We start from the raw sequence: 21193 nt of genomic DNA, 5'->3' as shown, positions 1-21193 counted from the left end.
TTATTAAAATAAAAACCTGAAACATCTAAATGAAATTAAGACAAAAATGAATTATTAATATAAAAACCTGAAACATCTGAATAAAATTAAGACAAACATGAATAATTCACTTACTTAAAATTAAAATAAAAACCTGAAACATTTAAATGAAATTAAGACAAAAATGAATTATTAAAATAAAAACCTGAAACATAACAATTTTTTGATTAAGACACATATGAATAATTCACTTACTTACTTAAAATAAGAATCTGAAACAGAGAAAAGCAATGAAGACAAATATGAACTATTAAAAATTACTTAGATAAAATCAAAACCTGAAACATACAAAAAAAGTTAAGACACATATGAATTATTAAAAAATACTTACATAAAATCAAAACCTGAAACAAACAAATATAATTAGACAAACATAAAACATTGAATTACTTACTTAAAATAAAAATCTGAAACAGACAAAAATGATTAGACACATATGAAAAATTAAATTACTTACTTGAAATAAAAATCTGAAACAGACAAAAATGATTAGACACATATGAAAAATTAAATTACTTACTTGAAATAAAAATCTGAAACAGACAAAAATGATTAGACACATATGAAAAATTAAATTACTTACTTGAAATAAAAATCTGAAACAGACAAAAATTAATTAGACACATATGAAAAATTAAATTACTTACTTGAAATAAAAATCTGAAACAGACAAAAATTAATTAGACACATATGAAAAATTAAATTACTTACTTGAAATAAAAATCTGAAACAGACAAAAATGATTAGACACATGAAAAATTAAATTACTTACTTGAAATAAAAATCTGAAACATACAAATGTAATTAGACACATGAAAAATTAAATTACTTACTTGGAATAAAAATCTGAAACAGACGAATATGATTAGACACATGAAAAATTAAATTACTTACTTGAAATAAAAATCTGAAACAGACAAATATAATTAGACACATATGAAAAATTAAATTACTTACTTGAAATAAAAATCTGAAACAGACAAAAATGATTAGACACATATGAAAAATTAAATTACTTACTTGAAATAAAAATCTGAAACATACAAATGTAATTAGACACATGAAAAATTAAATTACTTACTTGGAATAAAAATCTGAAACAGACGAATATGATTAGACACATGAAAAATTAAATTACTTACTTGAAATAAAAATCTGAAACAGACAAATATAATTAGACACATATGAAAAATTAAATTACTTACTTGAAATAAAAATCTGAAACAGACAAAAATGATTAGACACATATGAAAAATTAAATTACTTACTTGAAATAAAAATCTGAAACAGACAAAAATGATTAGACACATATGAAAAATTAAATTACTTACTTGAAATAAAAATCTGAAACAGACAAAAATTAATTAGACACATATGAAAAATTAAATTACTTACTTGAAATAAAAATCTGAAACAGACAAAAATGATTAGACACATGAAAAATTAAATTACTTACTTGAAATAAAAATCTGAAACATACAAATGTAATTAGACACATGAAAAATTAAATTACTTACTTGAAATAAAAATCTGAAACAGACGAATATGATTAGACACAAAGGAAAAATTAAATTACTTACTTGAAATAAAAATCTGAAAGAGACAAAAATTAATTAGACACATATGAAAAATTAAATTACTTACTTGAAATAAAAATCTGAAACAGACAAATATAATTAGACACATATGAAAAATTAAATTACTTACTTGAAATAAAAATCTGAAACAGACAAATATAATTAGACACATATGAAAAATTAAATTACTTACTTGAAATAAAAATCTGAAACATACAAATGTAATTAGACACATGAAAAATTAAATTACTTACTTGGAATAAAAATCTGAAACAGACGAATATGATTAGACACATGAAAAATTAAATTACTTACTTGAAATAAAAATCTGAAACAGACGAATATGATTAGACACATGAAAAATTAAATTACTTACTTAAAATAAAAATCTGAAACAGACAAAGAGGAATTAGACAAACATAAATTAATAAATAACTTACTTGAAATCAAAACCTGAAATAGACAATAATAATTAAGACAGAAAATTGAAGAAGCAAGGAATGAAATCACCCTCCGACACAAAACTCTTAAAAAATCGAAATCGTAGATTTTGAAAAGCTTAAAATCCGCAAGAAATTACGATGTTCAAAATCTCAACTCCGAAATAAAAAGACAAATAAAATTGTCAAGAAATTAAAAACTTCAGAACCGAATTGAAATGACGAGGTGATCCAAAAACTTGGAAACTCGAAATAATATTCACGAATCAAATAAAAGAGAAACTGAAACGAAAGTACAAGTATTAAAAACCAACCAAATAATAAAGTAAGAGAGAGGAAGAAATAAAATCTTGAAAACTTTGAAGCTAGAAATAAAATCAGAGTATTAAAAGCCCTATCACTGAGTACAGGATACAGGACACATTCACGCACTCACACATACTGTTACATATTTTAAATGCCCTACATGTACCTCTTATTCTAAAATTGCACTCGCATATAAAACTTTAAAAAAAAGCAAGGGGATATGAAAGAAAGTTGGAAGAACTTTCTTCAAGTTTAGGAAAATTGAAAAAATGACAAATTATTACTACAGTCTAATATGTAAGTTAAAAAATTGTGAAAAAGATGAGTACAAATTAGAATAAGAGGTACTTACAATGTGCGCAGGCTTTTCGCCACGTGTTGTGACGAAAAACCTGCGCCCGAGCCCACCCATCCTCCCACAAGCTCGGAATTAATGTAAAACTAATGCAGTAAACAGAACTTACCAAAAATTAAATGCTGAAACAGATAAAATTTTATTAACATAGAAAATTAGGCAAAGGAGTGAAATATTCGAAATAAAATCGCGAAATAAAACCGTAGCTCTCAGCTCGATATAGTTTTCTAAAGATTAAAAAATCTTTAGAGAACTATACCGATTACCGGGTCACACCACGTGGAGGTGGCTACGATAGTGACCCACCCTAACTCCAAATCCCTTCCACCCTCCAAATGCAACCTCATTTATCAGAAGGATAAATGAGTTCTGACTCTACTTAGCTCATAGGCTCGCATATACAAGTTCTTTACCACAATCCAGTAAAGAACTTGTATCACACACACACACATACATTAACTTAATACAAATCGCATAGGATCCCACGCATACGCTTAACTTATTCTAGACGCCGCACGGTACCTCTCATTCTAAGATTGCACTCGAATAATCTATGACGAATTCAAAAAGCAAAAGGGAAGAAAAGAAAGTTAGAAGAACTTTCGCAAAGAAGCTAAGAAAGTTAGAAGAACTTTCGCAAAGAAACTAAGAAAGTTAGAAGAACTTTCGCAAAGAAGCTAAGAAAGTTAGAAGAACTTTCTGTGAAAAAAGGGGACCATTATTTTTCGCCAAGCGAACCTTGCTTTCCATGGGTCAAAGGGTAGCCCATAGTGGCTTACGTGAACCACGACGGCAAAGATGAACCGAAGATACCTTTGGCAAGAACGAGTGATACACCCCAGTTGGCGGAGGGTTTCCCATTTCTGACGCGCGGGCGACTTATACAGAGGACACCCTTGCCGTGATGCCCCTTGGCAGTATGGCGGCAGATCGGGGGGGCACATCATGCTATGAGAGGTGCTCCTCCCGTTCGGCCCCGCCGGGCAAAGAATATCACTCGCGCTACACCGGCACTTGCAGCTCACCTCTACCGCGTGTTCACAGCGCTATGAACCCCCAATGATCCACTTGGGCGCAGAACGATTGACAAAAAATAAGTGGGTATACTACAAGCTAACGCGTATAAAGTTTGAGAATTGAGAAGATGAGTGCAATTTAGAATGAGAGGCACTTACAAGGACCCACCCTCCCTGCCCACGAGCACACTTAACTTAAAACTAACGCACGCATACAATTAACTTAAAACTAACGCAGGCATCCCTCGATGATCCCACAATGATCCCTCGATGATCCCTCGATGGATGTCTTCAATGATGACCTATTCATTACCTACAGAATAATTAGTCGTGACAATAAAAAGAAGAAACGGAGAAACAAATGAAATATTAGTAACAATATAATGTTTAGGCATGCATAATTCGTGTCGACTCAATAGAAATACACCTGTAAAATATACATTATACTTGAGAAATATTAAATTACTTAATTAAAATAAGAACCGGAAACATCTGAAATTAATTAAGACAAACATGAATCGTTAAAATAAAAACCTGAAACATACAAATACAATGAAGACACATATGAATAAATAAATTGCTTGCATAAAATTGAAACCTGAAACATACAAAAATAATTAAGACACATATGAATAAATAAATTGCTTGCATAAAATTGAAACCTGAAACATACAAAAATGATTAAGACACATATGAATAAATAAATTGCTTGCATAAAATTGAAACCTGAAACATACAAAAATGATTAAGACACATATGAATAAATAAATTGCTTGCATAAAATTGAAACCTGAAACATACAAAAATGATTAAGACAAATATGAAACATTAAAAATTGCTTACATAAAATTAAAGCCCTAAATGTGCCTTTTGTTCTAAAATTGCACTCGTATAATGTAAGAGTAAGTAAAGAAAAGAGTAAAAGAAGAAAGTTGGAAGAACTTTTTTTTAAGTTTAAAGCATCTATTAATAAAAACGATAGGCTGTTACTACAAACTAATATCTAACAAGTTAAAAAATTGTCGTCAAGATGAGTGCAAGTTAGAACAAAAGGCACTTACAATTTGCGCAAGCTTTTCGTCACATATCGTGACGAAAAACCTGCGCCCGAGCCCACCCTTCCTCCCACAGCTCGGAATTAAAAAACTAATGCATTGAATGGACTTACCAAAAATTAAATTCTGAAATAGATAAAATTTTATTAAGACAAATATAAATTATTTCATTACTTACGTAAAATAAAAACCTGAAACAGACAAAATTCTATTAACACAGAAAATTGTGGGAGGAGGAGGAAAATTTTTCTTTATTTCGTACAAGAATTTCAAAAAATACGAAACGCAATGAAAATTGCGGATTTGAGGAAACGACAGAACTTAGCAAAGAAGAAACACTAAAACAGACAAAAATTTATTAACTCAGAAATTCGAGAAGAAAGAACAATGCAAGAACTTACCAAAAATTAAATTCTGAAACAGACAAAATTTTATTAAGGCAAATATAAATTATTTCATTACTTACGTAAAATAAAAATCTAAAACAGACAAAAGTTATTGAGACAAATATAAATTATTTCATTACTTACGTAAAATAAAAACCTGAAACAGACAAAATTCTATTAACACAGAAAATTGTGGGAGGAGGAAGAAAATTTGTCTTTATTTCATACAAGAATGTCAAAAAATACGAAACGCAATGAAAATTGCGGATGTGAAGAAACGACAGAACTTAGCAAAGAAGAAACACTAAAACAGACAAAAATTTATTAAGACAGAAATTTGAGGAAAGAGAGCATTAACTTACCAAAAAATAAAATCTGAAACATACAAAATTTTATTATCCTATAAAATTATACGAGAAGAAGTGAAACAACCCTATCGAGAAACAGAAAACACAATGACAATTACGAAATTAAGATCAATCAACAATGAAACAATTTATTCAAAATCAATTCCTGAAACAGAGAAAAATAATTAACACATAAAAATCGGGGAAATTAAAATCGCGAAGGGGTGTACAAATCTCGAAGCTCGAAATAAAATCGCGAAGGGATATAAAAATCTCGAATCTCAAAATTTAATCGCGAAGGGATACAAAAATCTCTAATTTCGTACTGTAATCGCGAGGGATGCAAAAATCTTTAATCTCGTAATACAATCGCGAAGGGATGCAAAAATCTCTAATTTCGTAATGCAATCGCGAAGGGATGCAAAAATCTTTAATTTCGTACTGTAATCGTGAAGGGACACAAAAATCTCTAATCGTGAAATTTAATTGGGCGGGCATAAAAATCTCGAATCGCGAAGGGACACAAAAATCTCTAATTTCAAAATTTAATCGCGAAGTTATGAAAAAATCTTTAATCTCGAAATTTAATTGGGAGGGCATAAAAATCGCGGGTGGCTTTGCTCGTAAAAATTCGAGCAAAACGATACATTTTGTATCGTTCAAAAAAGCACATGTAAAATACAAAAAAATAATTAGCGAGCATAGTGACAAAATGACTCTCCATCCTAAGATGGACAGCCATTAATAGTTCCCCTCTTCTTTGGCAAATTTTGCCGGGGCTCTTCGGCATATAGCCTCTTCTTTCTTCGGCAAAGCCTCATAAAAATCACGCGCGAATTTTTACGGTAACTCGGACATTCTTAGTTTTCAATTACATAAATTCTCAATTTTACTATCAATCTCCATAAACAGATAACAGACAATTTTATAAGAATAAAATTGCAATACTATCCATTTATTTCGATCGATAACAAAATCGAAATTTTATATAATATATATGATAGTTTGGTAAGTAAGAAAAATAAAAAGATATACGACCAGCGATTCTTAGAATGCGCTGTTCGTAAAAGAATGTCCGAGCAGAATATTTTTTTTCACTGCACTTCACTTCACAGTGTACTTCATTTTTGCAGTCGGATCTAGAACCCGACTGCGACTTACAAACTAAAAGGCCTGGCCTGAACGAACAATCGAGTTCAAGAGAATATTAAATAAATTCATATTTAATATTTTTCTCTTCTCGATTTTTCGTGAACCCCCCAGATGCAAGCATCTCACGTGTGAGAGAGGAGGAGAGAGAAACATGAATGCTTGCTCTGGCCCTACCTACTTAAAACTAACTCATTCACACCAGAAGTAAGCTACCTGCCTGCCTATCGCTATATTTAAAAAATTGCAAAGTCCATTCTCACAAAAACACACTCCACGGTTCTCACACATACCACCCGGGTGCAAAAAGCCTATTCCTAGGGAGTACGTCCCGGGACGTCTCCGACACCCGAGTTCAATACAACATTCACACTCTAAGTTCATACCTTTTTGCTGAAATCGATCGACAATCGACAGTGAACATACATATTTCATTTTCGTACTCTTTCGAATATTCAATGTAATATGTACATGTAATAATTTTAACTACTAATACAATTTTGTAACTTAATTTATATAACTTTGAAATGACTCTACTTGCATTTTGTATGCACAAATATAACTTTGAAATGACTCTACTTGCAATTTGTATGCACAAATATAACTTTGAAATGACTCTACTTGCAATTTGTATGCACAAGTATAATTTTGAAATGACTCTACTTGCATTTTGTATGCATAAATAAAATTTTTATAATAAATCTATAGTTAAAAATCGACACAAGGTCCACGACCTAACCACACACACACGTGTAACTTGTGTCGATAATTCACTGTCAATTTGTCGATCGCCAAAATATCTTAAAACTAAACCGTGTCCACCTGCCCTAACCCATGCGAGTAGCATCTAAGCACTCGAATGAGTTAGAGCATAGAAATGAACACGGCCAACAATATCTGGACCTACCAGTTTTCTTCATGTGTGCTGAAAATCCTGAGCTAAAAAGCATAATTAGAAACATGCTAATAAAGTGTCTCCCAAAAAAATTGACTCTATATTTTGTATGCACAAATATAACTTTAAAATGACTCTACAAAAATTGTTTCAAAATGGAAAATGGAGATCACTTTGCAAAAATCTAAGTATCGATTGTTTCATTCTTAACAGATTTGTGATATCAAAGTAAATTTACTAAATGATCAAAAACATTCATAATTAACTTTGATATCAAAATCTGTTTTCCGCGAAACTTTCTTGTACATATGTGTATTTAAAAAGAGTTCGCGATACAATTGAAAGTGAAAATAAAATTGAAAGTGACTCTAAAATTAAACTAGTACGAAATCGGAGGGTCATCCGACTTCAATGTACTAATTTTAATTTGATTCGTAAAGAAGTTAAGTTAAAACGCGATGTACAAGAAAACCCTATCCTGATCTAATAAATGTAATAAACAGTTTGTACGAATTTTGCACGATCGTACAGTCGTGGTCACTATGCTCGCTCAAATAATAAAAAATACAACCAGTTCCCGTGTCGCTTCGGACCATTCGTCCTACGACATGATGGGAACCGGAGGAATTGTAAAGCATGCGACTCACCGATCGTTGACTTGCATCACTGCGATCGATTGACTGGCTGCTTGGTTGATTGACTGCTTGGCTGCTTGGTTGATTGACTGCTTGGCTGCTTGGTTGATCGATTGATTGATTGATTGATTGACTGCTTGGCTACTTGGTTGATGCTTTCGTCAGATTTGGATTTGGCTTGTCCGTGAAGTGGAAGTGGCATTCTGTAATCATAAAAGGAGCACAACGATTAATTAACTGTGTATCGATTTGCATTTTGATTAACATAAAGAAGTACAATAACTACATTACAGAATTCGGTTATAAATTTGCAAACGTTTATCAATAGCAACATTGTGAAATATTGTAAAACATTTGAAAATGTATGTCAGAACACTTATGCAACATGTTAAAACGTTTGCAAAAATATACCGGAACACATAGGTAACCACACCGTAAAACATACTAAACATTCATAAAAATTTAGAAAACACGTAGATAATAACACCACAGAACCCAGTAAAATATTTGATAAATCACGGTAAAACATTTGTACAACACTATAAAATAAACTAATTATATTCGTATACACATGCACAATTATAAATTAAAACGTTTAAAAAATTGTATAAATCACGTAGGTAATAACCACAAAACCCAGTAAAATATTTAAAAAATAACGGTAAAATATTTGTACAACTACGCTATAAATTACACTAAAGCACTTGCACAAGCATGTCTGAACCAGTAAAATATTTGAAAAATAACGGTAAAACACTTATACAACTACGCTATAAATTACACTAAAGCACTTGCACAAGCATGTCAAAACCAGTAAAATATTTGAAAAATAACGGTAAAACACGCTAATGTATTAGTATACACGTGCACAATTATAAATTAAAACGTTCACAAAATTCGTAAAAACGCGTAGGTAACCACACCATAAAACTCATTAAATGTTCACAAGAATTTGTAAAAACACAGATAATAACACCATAAAATCCGGTAAAATATTTAAAAAATAATTGTAAAACACTTGTATAACGACACTATAAAACACACTAATGCATTCGTATACACATGCACAATTATAAATTAAAACACGTCGGTAATCACTTTGACACATGGGAAACCACACCATAAATCGTATTAATACACCCCCATAATTATTAAAAAATATTTGTTAAAGCACACTAAACACTAGTAGTAGCACACTAGGTACATTTATATATCCGTATATGCATGCAGGAAACACACTGTTAAAGTCACTGACACTTGTAGAATTACACCATAAATTTTATTAATACACCCACGTATTTATTAAAAAATATTTGTTAAAGCACACTAAAGACTAGTAGTAGTACTCTAGGTAACCCGGGGACAAGCACAGTATCAAAAAAGTGAACCCTTGACTCGTACCGGTAAGTGTTGACAGGTGACGTACGACCTCCTCGACTTCCAAAACAGAACTGATACATTCGACCTCCTCAAGTGTAAGTGTCATTGGTTGTTAGCAATAGCCAATTAGAGATCGTGTAATCGACCAATAGATCAAATTCAACCTGTTGGAGTGATTGGTAATATACAGTAACCAATTAGACATCATGTAATCGACCAATAGCGTGCAACCACTCCGATTGGAAGTTGTATAAGTATTCTAACGTGAATTTTGTCATAATTTTATATTTTTCGATTGTTTATTAACAAATTTATTGTTGCAATTATTTAAATTTATTATTTTTCTTAACTTATTCTTGCAGATATGTTGCAAAATGATTGTTAATTAATATATTACGATATATTTTATTGTAAATTATCTACGAATTATTGTATGCAAATTTATTGTTCATTTTGTTATATTCTTTTCTTCAAATATATTCCAAATTATTTGAGATTGACAGATTTGCTCGATTGAAATTTCCCGCTCGTTTGCACAACCAGTTTAAAGGGTCAGCGTTTTCGAGACAACAAAGGCATCGACTGAGAGTGTCGCCTCTGGTATATTCTGTGGTTCTTTCATGAAATAAAGAATGCCTCATTCATTCAGTGCTGTAATTATTTGTATAATATTTGCATACGAGTTATTGTAATACGTTCTTATATGCTTCAGTGCATATTATTATAAACATATTTAGCATGAAAATTATCATTATAATAAATTGATAATAAATGTGATCTATTTTATTAAAAATTTATGAATGTTATTCTAATGTATGATACAAACTTAATTTACAATTAATTAAAATGATTGAAAATGAATATTTATTTTTGTGTATCAATGTGTATTGATATTGTATCACTACTATGTATAATTTAGTATGAATCATGCAATTGCATGTACATATGTTATTTGCATTGATTGTTAATTGTTATTAACGCACAGTTTCTTAAATTTATAGTGTACAATAATATTGTGAGAGTTTGTGGATACCTTGGTTTAAAAATAACTAAAATATATAAAGTAAGAACATGGTAAGTGCATCAATAATTTAAATTGTTGAATTGATAATTTAAATCATTTTATTTATTGATGAAGTTGTTTGAATAATATATAAATGTATTTCAAATTACTTATGTCACATTATTTGTTTAAAATGTAATTGCTAAAAAAAAGAAAAATACAATGTTTAAATGGTATACCTTTGTATTCAAGTAGTATTTGATAGTTTATGTACTCTATGTACTCTGTATCAAAGGTATTATAATACTTAGTGTATGTTGTAATATTTGTATTAATAAAAATATTATAGGATGATGACGATCAGTATCAAGCAGGTTATGATGTAGGTTCTTTCCCTAAAGATTTTGGATATGCTCCATTCGATGGAGAAACAGAAGAATCTATGGATCCCTTAGCAGGGGAACAAAAGCCTAGGATACTTTTAATGGGTCTTCGAAGGTATATTAATTTTGGCAATATTTAAATTGAATGGTTATTGCAGTGTAATAAGTTATTTCATCATTTATTAATTAAATAAAATTATGAATTATTTTAGAAGTGGAAAATCATCAATACAAAAAGTAGTTTTCCATAAAATGTCACCAAATGAAACCTTATTCTTGGAAAGCACAAATAAAATTATTAAGGATGATATAAGTAACTCTAGCTTTGTTCAGTTTCAAATCTGGGACTTCCCAGGACAAATTGACTTCTTTGATCCTACTTTTGACAGTGATATGATTTTTGGTGGTTGTGGAGCATTGGTGTTTGTTATTGATGCTCAAGATGATTATATGGAAGCACTTAATAAACTTCATTTAACAGTTACGAAAGCATATAAAGTTAATCAAGCAATAAAATTTGAAGTGTTCATACATAAGGTAGATGGTTTATCTGATGACTGTAAAATGGAAACACAAAGAGATATACATACTAGAGCAAATGATGACCTTGCAGATTCTGGTAAGTAAAAAACTATTAAAACAATATTTTTATGTCATTAATATCATATGAAAACTTGCATACATTTCAGGATGTGATCAAATACATCTAAGCTTTCATTTGACATCTATATATGATCATAGTATATTTGAAGCATTTAGTAAAGTTGTTCAAAAGCTGATACCACAGTTACCAACTCTAGAAAATTTACTTAACATACTCATATCGGTAAGAGGAAAAAATATAATTCTATTTATTTTGTTTCTTTATAAAATAATAAATTATTTTTACAGAATTCTGCAATTGAAAAAGCATTTTTATTTGATGTAGTATCTAAAATCTATATTGCAACTGACAGTTCTCCTGTAGATATGCAAAGTTATGAGCTTTGCTGTGATATGATTGATGTTGTTATTGATGTATCTTGTATATATGGGTATGTTTTAATAACTTTTATATGAAATTGTATAAAGTATACAAAGCACATAATTAAGTTTATATTAATTTTAGTTTGAGGGAGGATTTAGAAGCTGCAGCATTTGATAATCAGAGTTCTAGTCTAATTAAACTAAATAATGGAACAATTTTATATCTGCGAGAAGTTAATAAATTCTTAGCTTTAGTTTGTATTTTACGTGAAGATAATTTTGATAGACAAGGTAATGTAATTATTTAACAAAATTTATTAACAGATTTGAAATAATTTTGAAACTTTTCTTTTAATTTATAGGTGTAATTGATTACAATTTCCTTTGTTTTCGCAAAGCTATACAACAAGTTTTTGAATTGCGTAATAAAACTATGACTGCTACAAATGTTAATAATCATTCAACACCTCCTATCAATGAAACATCAAATGCACCTACAGTATCACAAAGTGGAACAATGGGACAAAATGGTACTGTTGTAATTGCACAGAGTTAACTCTTATACATAAAATGTTCTATTTAAGTCTTTAAGCAGAAAGAAAGATTGTTTGTGCGGATTTTTCAGTTTATCCTAAATACTGCTAATAAATCATAATCATATTATCTGTATATTAATTTCATAAATACTTATGTACTAAAAGATGTAATTACTTTATTATTTCTTATTAATGTTTTTAATAAAATTATATTAAATAAACAACGTAAACGCGTATTAAAACCTATTAAAATTTACAATATACTATTAATACTAGAGTTCAAAAGAAGTTCAGCTTAGAGTAAATATAAAAATAATTCTTAATAAATATTTATTTTAAATTCTATTTACATTTTTGTCACAAGTATTTAATTTTTTTGCTATTTATTTTCATGAATTATTTATTATATAGATCATAATCAACTAGTTTCTGAATTATCATCATCAATAAAATCTCTCATTGCTTCATTTAAAGAATGCGTGGACAGCAAATTAAATGTAATAATACTTTCCTCTAATTGATACCACCGTATATATGAAAATGTTTGATCATATTCATTAAGATTAATATCATTAGGCAAAGAATATTCAGATTGGAAACTGAAAAATACAAATTTTAAATGTTTAAACAATTATACAATATTTTACTACAAATTTGACAGAATCACAATTTTATTATATAGCAAATTTTTATTACTATAGTAATAAAGTGTGAAATCAAAATATACATTTGTTACCTGTTCTTATTCCAGTCTGGCTTATGAATTATTTTTGGAATTGGAATAGATAATCCTGATGGTGGTAAGTGTTGATAAGCTATTTCGATTAATAAACTTTGATTAAAATTTTTAAACGGATAAATAAGACCATCATTCTCTATTGATTCATTTCTTGAATTAATATGATATTGTAGCATTAATTCGTCTGTAAAATATGTATAGGAATTGGGCTGGATTGTGAAGTGGAAAAAAGAAATTAAATTTACAAAAATTAAAATAAAATTTATTTTCACTTTACAAATTATTTGTAAATTATTTAATAGAATATTTTAAAATACAGTTTCAAACTATGTGAAAATATGCTATTAGAAGGAGCTATAATACAACCAGTTACAAGACTTTAATAAAAGTAATACATTGATGAGATACTCTTACTAATGGAAAGGTATTTGTAGTCAGTACAAAACCTAATCAATACTAAAAATATAAAAAAAAATTTCTAATAATAATATACATTTGTTACAGTATCACGTTCTTTTATAGATATGACAGTACAGTATTAAAAAATTTGATATGGACATATATTAGTGTTTAGCACTTGACATGTTGCAGTTAAATGCTGAACTTAAACCAGTCACTGTAAATAAAATAATATAAAGAAATATTCATTATGTGAATTAACATATATACATTTTGCAGTAAACAACAATTTATCAAATATCTAATTACACAATTCACTGTTTTATGAAGTAATTCTATTAAATGTGAAATTTCTAAATTGGTATGTTATATATAAAACTATTAATGAAGTTGTAGACTTACAGTAACTTGCATCCTTATTTTGTATTGCGTTGTGCAAAGCTAAAGCAAGATATGTATGATATTTGTTATAGCTGCTTTCCAATACATCTAATTCTTCACTGACAAACATTAATTTTGCATAATTCCACCGAGCTCGAATATGACTGCACATTTCAATTAACTGAAATAAGTATACATTTAAAAAAAATTATGTAAAATAACATGAACTATAAACAATTTTAAATAATGAAATTCAATCATACATTTATTATAGTAGCCATCAAATCTTCGTATTCGTGCGTTAATAAACAATGTTCATGAACCTTTCTTAAATACTCATTATGAACTGCAATTGTATTAAAATATTTAGTTAAAAAATGTAAGTTGAAATATTAATAAATCTTGATAACATTGATTAGTTTACCTGATACAATCGCATCAAGGCTATCAGTCTGCGTTAGAGATTTCTCTAATATAATACTCAAATTTTCTAGTACTTGGCCTGATAAATATGTATGTATAGAACTGATTGCATGTAGTAAACAAAATCGCAAACTTTCAATTCGTCTTATATGAAATTGTTCCAACTTATTTCTTTTACACATTAACTTTGATCCTTCTAAATCTGGAATCGTATTAAAGTTTGCAATACTATTTTAAAAATATGAAGTGGAGTGCAATTTCATTGTCAAAAATCATATCTTACCACTAAATCTTAAATTATTTAATGTCCACAAAGCCCACTTCAATTTTAACTGAAATCTAAATATTTCATTATACTTTATAAAAGTTTTTTCGTTTAAAACAATATTCATAGGCCAGCCAATAGCATAATGTAACGTTATATTATCTACAGCCAGTAACACTTGATCTGTATGTGTGTTAGAAACTGTAATAGACCAACGTGAACTTGAATTCGGCCACCATTGAGAAAGAATTTCTTCCAATATGCATGATAAAAAATATGAATTATTCCACATACGATTAGTTTCAATCTAAAACAAAAATGCACATAATAAAAATTTAATGATATAAACACAATATATTAGTACATACCTCATGAAATAATTTTTGGTAAAACTTGTTCATGATATGACCAGCTTGCATCATATAAACAGATCTCATTAGTGTTAAATGTGATTCCAATTTATATTCTTCTGACATCATTTGTTTCACTAATCTACTCGCACCATTATACCGTGAAGTTAGAATCTCTGCTAATATATTTTCTAATATTTTTCTAAATGGCAATATATGATCTGATACCTCTTCAAGTCTACAAAAGTATATTTTGTCTTTGAAATATAAAACATTCCTAATAAAGTACTGCTTAAGTTTATAATAATACCTTCTAAATATATTAACAGTCCCTACTTTGTCATTTTGACATTTAGAAATAAAAGTACTAGTGGTACTTTTGTTTAATAATTCAGAAGGAAGATAACTTTCTAATGCTTTTAACAAAAATGGATTGTTAAACTCAGTTAATTGTTGTATGATATTTCTATCAATATCTTCATTATGTTTATCTTCTGTGATTTCATCATCAGTTGAAGATACTTCTGTTTGTATCTCGCGTTTATTGTACTTAGAAATTTCTCCATCTAATTTAGTATAAAATTCTTCAATCAAAGATGTTTTCGTTCCTATAAAAAGTATGATATATTGTAATAATAGTGTTACATGTAAAATAAAGTCAAAAGTATTATGTACCATCATTCCCAATATTAATTTTCCATATGTCTGAAATACGGTCCAAAGATACTAATAACTCAATACTTTGAGCAATATGTTGTACTTTTCTTATTAAAAATCGCATTATAGGATCTGATAAACATATACTATCCAAAGGTCTCAAAGAAAATGTTTCATATTGCTCACTATTTTCTAAAGTTATATCATTTAGCGATCTAAAATTAAAAAACACGATTATGATCTATTGCTCTTAATTTTTTTTACATTTATATATTTTTACCTGGCAATTATAAATTCTTCTCTCCAATCTTCAAATCGTCCTTCACTTAACCATGTGTCAATTATATTTAAATATACAGTGAGACTAGATAAATATAAACTTATACAGATATTTGTTCTTTCTTGGTTGTGAGATTTCTGTATTTCAAAATATAAGGAGGACAATAATCTCGACGCGCATTTCCAATTTGGGTAAACTCTCCAATTAGATATAGCCTTTTTGTGAACTTGATATAAAATTTTTATGTTGTATAAATTTTTGTTCAGGATGGATGATAAGGATAAAAGTGTAGTGATTTTATCTGAAAAATCAGTATAATTAACTATACAATCAGAAATTACCTTTACAAATTTCATAACTCTTAGATATTTATGCAAACCTTGATAATACCTTGTTTCATGACATCTTTTTCTAAATCAATTATTTTACATTTAAATTTTATTAAATGTTGTCTGAGTATTGAATTGTATGTTTCATAAGTTAAAGGTGGTTTCTTATTTAAACCATCCTGTTCTAAGTATAGCTCAGTTCCAAATTGTTCTATTTCATGTATCATTGAAAAATATTCACAAAATGGTGCAAGAATGCTATTAAAAGCAACCTAAAATTTTTTAACACTAATATTTTAGTATAATCAAAACATTAATTTGATAGATTATTCTTATGTACTTACAGTTGTTAAACTGGGTATAGATATATTGGAATGAATAGAAAATTTTGCATCTCCACATATTTGGAATATCATCATAGGCATTGGAGCATAAAACATCCACAACAATTCTCTGCATACTGAATATTCACTAAGAGTTCCAATTGTGTAAAAATCTCCTCCTGTTGCTTGATGCCTATTTAACATTGGCTAAATTAAAGGTATTTGAACATATCATAAAAACAAAATAAAATAAAATAAGTACCAAATTTCACAAAGATGAGCATCACAAACTTTACTTTTAACTGGATATTTTCGCCACTCTAATTCATTCCACCATGTATTCTGAACATTTGATAGTAACCAATTTCTAGATTTAAGCTCCTCATTTAATGTAAATGATAATGTATTTAATTCTTTTTCTGTATTTGGTATACATATTGTTTTATCCAAATTTGTGGTATCAGTAGACCCTTCAAAATTGGTACTCAAATTTACAATATCTTCTGCTTCTTCTGACCATTCCTGTTAAGAATATTTTGTACAAATATGATATATTACAGCCTAAACACAGTGCATGTGATTAAAAATATTTACACTTTCTGTATCACTTTTATAGCTGTCAAAAAAGTTCTCATGACCTTCTTTCAAATATTCAGCCCAATCAATTTCCTCTGGAACTTCCTTTTCATTTTCACCAGACACATTAAGAGTACATTCTCCACGTATTAATTTTAAACATTCCAAATCTGACTTATGAGTTTCTTTTGCTAATTCCAATAATAATGTTAGTAAATACCATTGCAAATCATATTGTGGATGCTGCTCAAAATCAAAACTAGACAAAAACAGATCAATAAGCTCTTTGAATTTTTTTGCTACATCATACTTTCCATGGATAGAAAATTTTGTAATCAAAGCTTTGATTGCTTCTTTTGTGGTACTGCTATTAACAGATAAAAATCGATGATGTTTAATATTTGTCATACAAAAACGTTCACAAACTCGAAATCCTTCCTCATTTTCCTAAAAGAGATCAGCATATTACTTTAATTACTTTAATCTAAAATAAAACATTTAATAAATTTGTTTATAGTAAATATTACCTCAAAAGAAGTTATTGCTGTTATTAATTGTTTCATATCATTATGAATATCGTTTAATGTTTTTGTACCCATTTTTATTACGAAATTATTTAATTTAGCAAAAACTGAAAATATTCATTATGACATTTTAAACAGAAAATTCGGGAAATACAGTTTAATGTAACGGTGGGTAGTCTTCATCATTTAAAAATCTTAACCTTTTAAACTAAAGTTCTGTCAAGTATGAAAATACGACCGTGCTGCAATCTATACTGTAATTTAATGCATCAACTGTTGCTGGTACTGCAAGTTATACTTTAAAATTACAAATGAAGTATTTGAGTATATATCTCAATCGTGATACATATAAACTTAAATTCAGACATTAACGAGATATTATTGAATGGAACAAAACAGCCATAAAGTATATTACAAGTTTATAGTTAAATTTATTTAATAAAAACTTAAACTAGAATTACAATCAGTTATTTATAGAGGAGAAAATGATTGCTTTAAATGCTCAAAAAGTATAAACATATTTTATGTCATAATTTTAAATAACGATATAAAGTTAGTTGCTATAATCACGATGGAAGACGTGACATAACTCAGTCAAATAATGAGATCTTGAAAAACCTAAAGATCAGCAATGTGAATGATGATAGTAGTTACTTTGGTCCCATTGTAGGGAAAACTAAAGTATCTTATGGAATGCACATTAATATGTTATGTATTATTATTTTATGTTTACAACATTTCCATAAAAAAGTTTCAGTTTAAATACAATTATAGGACAAGTACACGTTTTCTGTTTACTAGAAAGTTTTACAACTTCGTATAATCTATGATTATTTAAAAGATGTACAAATAATTGCTTAAAAATACGCGGACGCATTTCTAATAATGCATTTTTTCTATTCAATAAAAATGACGTACCTGTTTAATTTCATTTAAAATAAATTATACACAATTTTACATAATAGACTAAATTTCTTTTAAGTTGGCTTCAGTGGAAGAATTGATATCTAAACACTTAATGTAACATACCGGAGGTTCCTGAGGACTTATACGTAACTAACAGGATATATATATCTCAGATGAAATGAAAAAAATATTCCTGATACTATATTAATGACGCTACGTTATTGTACATTAATATGCAGTTGTATTAACTCAGAATAATGATGTTATATAAAAATAAGTATCGAAATATTTTTACTAACACATTTATATGATGGTGCATATGTTTCTGAGAAAAATCAGAATTTGTAATTACAGTTCGTCCTTTTCGTCAAGATCTATATCACTCAGATCGATGTCCTCTTCTTGTGGAAGTTCAGCATCTTTGCCATCCCATGGTGTTGTTTCTAGAATATCAGGCAACTGCGCTCCTTTCAAGGGAGCTGTACCACCTCGGCCATAACTCAAATCTCGCAAAAATTCATTTATACCATCGTAAGAAAAGCTTCCCTTCAATAACGAGTATTTCATTTTCTTAATATTTACAGCAGCCAGTGCTGGGTAACCAAAGCCTCCAATTTCTAATGCTTCTTCAATGTGAGGTTGGGCACCAGCTTCAGCCCAAACCCATCTATTAAGAAATATTATATTTTTTATAACATCAAATATAAATTTATTCCTTCATTTACTAAATATTAAACAAATTCGTACATACCCCCACATTTTCTGTTTGTATTTTTCTCCAAGATCATTTAAAATTTTTATATATTGATTTCTACAGTCTGACTGACAATCTAAGATATGTGGTAAAACTGAGACAACACATAATGGTTTGTCTTCACATGCTTCTCTCAAGCTTTTTTCATTTACAATTTGGACTACTTCTGGTGCTGGAACATTTTCTGCTAACTTCTCTAATGCCCAGTTTACAATATCACTACTTACACGGCCGCCATCATATTCTTGCACAGAATCAAATGATTTTTTGCCAGGTGCAAAGTATTTGATAGTAGGATATCCTTTTATTTCATATTGACTAGCCTGTAAAATTAATTTTTTATCATATAAAAAATAATATCAAACTATATACATGTATTTAATAGGATTAAAATTACAGTAAGTTACTAACTTTAACTCTGTTTACAGTAGCATCAATAGCACCTAATTTCACTTTTCCTTTAAGTTCTGTAGCTGCAGATGCCCAATTGGGAGCTAAATTTTTACAGTGACCGCACCATGGTGCATAAAATTCCACTAACCACATATCTTCCGAATTCAATACCATTTTATCAAAATTATCATCAGTTAATTCAATTACATCTTTGGAATCTTTAGACTATAATATAAATAAAATTGTTAATATTTATTAATTTTTCTTTTGATTTTCATTGTATTTTATATATTAATCAGATTTACCTTAGAACCTCCACCATTTCCTTTACCTCCTAAAGCTCTACGTGCTTTCTGACCAACCGCATTTAAAGCAGCATCTACAATTCCAGCTGCAGTTCTTGGTCCATTATAGTCTTCTGGTTTATTACTGACACCAAAAATTTTAATTGTTGGAAATCCTTGAATTCCATATTTTGATCCAAGAGATTTATGCTCATCAGCATTTACTGCACCAACTTTTACAATGCCCTATTGAAAATGTACACTTGCAATTTATTATATCCATGAACAATTAATGCATGTCAAATAAAAAGAAGCAAATACTGATTGCAAATGTAAGATATACCTTTAAAGCAGTTGCAGCTTTATCATATTCAGGTGTTAATTGTTGACAATGTCCACACCATGGTGCATAAAATTCCACGATCCATACATTATTACTGTCTAATACCAAACTATCAAAATTGTTTGGTTTTAAATCTATAACATGTGAATTGGAGGAGTATAGACCATAAGCTCCAGTTATTAATATTAGAATACCTATAAATAAAATAAATAAAGAAAGTATTAATTTCAATACAAATAGTATACAAAAAATATGTAAGTTTTTATAAATGGAAATAAATATTTGACAAAGATAAAATAATATACATATGTAACGATAAACAACTACCGGTTGGATCGTAACGGTAGTTGTAAGATAAAAACATGCTTATATGTATATCGATTTATACAACATACCTAAGAATCCTTGCATTTTTCTTAGCAAAATAATTATATATTTACAATTGCTTCGGTACTATCATTCACTGAAAATATAAGATTGGAACGAATACAACCTCTTCTTATAAAGTTCAATCGTTCTATTCCCTGCCTCTCTCTCTTTTATAACCAGATATAACTTTTCGTGGATCGTTCTGATTGGTTCCCTGTAATCAACGGGAATCCGTTGATCGACAAGGAAACAACCTTACCAAAAATCGACATTCTAGTAGCATTCAAAATTACAACAGAAGCGGTCAAAGTATGGATCGTTTTACCAATTGACTTTTATATTCTTAATAGCTATAAAGTAATTATGTTGTTTAATATAATATTAAAATGTATGATAACAATATAGTATATTATTTATATATAATTGATAA

The 21193-nt window shown here is 28.8% G+C and overlaps 3 protein-coding genes across 8 annotated transcripts; 1 reads left to right on the top strand and 2 right to left on the bottom strand.

Moving 5' to 3' along the window:
* The first annotated feature begins 10114 nt into the window (after positions 1–10114).
* On the top strand, positions 10115–12692 carry RagC-D (Ras-related GTP binding C/D). 4 transcript variants are annotated; one of them, XM_012293557.2, is made up of 8 exons: positions 10115–10233; positions 10582–10654; positions 10933–11081; positions 11179–11585; positions 11656–11792; positions 11858–12000; positions 12075–12223; positions 12295–12692. In XM_012293557.2, exons 2-8 carry the CDS (start codon positions 10652–10654, stop codon positions 12486–12488), a joined length of 1182 nt encoding a protein of 393 aa, XP_012148947.1. In that variant the 5' UTR covers positions 10115–10233; positions 10582–10651; the 3' UTR covers positions 12489–12692. The 4 variants fall into 4 exon arrangements, with proteins under 4 accessions (XP_012148947.1, XP_076398054.1, XP_076398055.1 ...); XM_076541939.1 differs by having other exon boundaries at positions 10162–10180; XM_076541940.1 differs by lacking the exon at positions 10115–10233 and adding an exon at positions 10375–10393.
* Grip128 (gamma-tubulin complex component 5) lies at positions 12265–17981 on the bottom strand. Of its 3 annotated transcripts, none has more exons than XM_076541824.1 (15): positions 17718–17981; positions 17209–17637; positions 16877–17136; positions 16636–16807; positions 16353–16563; positions 15963–16263; positions 15701–15897; positions 15336–15633; positions 15044–15263; positions 14694–14982; positions 14412–14612; positions 14251–14333; positions 14009–14168; positions 13205–13391; positions 12265–13067 (listed from the first exon to the last, which is right to left on the bottom strand). In XM_076541824.1, exons 1-15 carry the CDS (start codon positions 17787–17789, stop codon positions 12887–12889), a joined length of 3261 nt encoding a protein of 1086 aa, XP_076397939.1. In that variant the 5' UTR covers positions 17790–17981; the 3' UTR covers positions 12265–12886. The 3 variants fall into 3 exon arrangements, with proteins under 3 accessions (XP_076397939.1, XP_076397940.1, XP_003706813.1); XM_076541825.1 differs by having other exon boundaries at positions 13205–13283; XM_003706765.3 differs by lacking the exons at positions 12265–13067; positions 13205–13391 and adding an exon at positions 13448–13823.
* Positions 17982–18121: 140 nt separating this feature from the next.
* On the bottom strand, positions 18122–21009 carry CaBP1 (Protein disulfide-isomerase A6 homolog CaBP1). The gene is made up of 6 exons (XM_003706764.3): positions 20790–21009; positions 20395–20588; positions 20073–20297; positions 19786–19992; positions 19372–19697; positions 18122–19287 (listed from the first exon to the last, which is right to left on the bottom strand). Exons 1-6 carry the CDS (start codon positions 20803–20805, stop codon positions 18969–18971), a joined length of 1287 nt encoding a protein of 428 aa, XP_003706812.1. The 5' UTR covers positions 20806–21009; the 3' UTR covers positions 18122–18968.
* Positions 21010–21193: the final 184 nt, after the last annotated feature.

The sequence above is a fragment of the Megachile rotundata genome, chromosome 2, assembly GCF_050947335.1.
Source record: "Megachile rotundata isolate GNS110a chromosome 2, iyMegRotu1, whole genome shotgun sequence".
NCBI classification, from domain to species: Eukaryota; Metazoa; Arthropoda; class Insecta; order Hymenoptera; family Megachilidae; genus Megachile; species Megachile rotundata.
The sequence above is the reverse complement of the archived record's forward strand: the minus strand, read 5'-3'. Positions and strand labels throughout refer to the sequence as shown.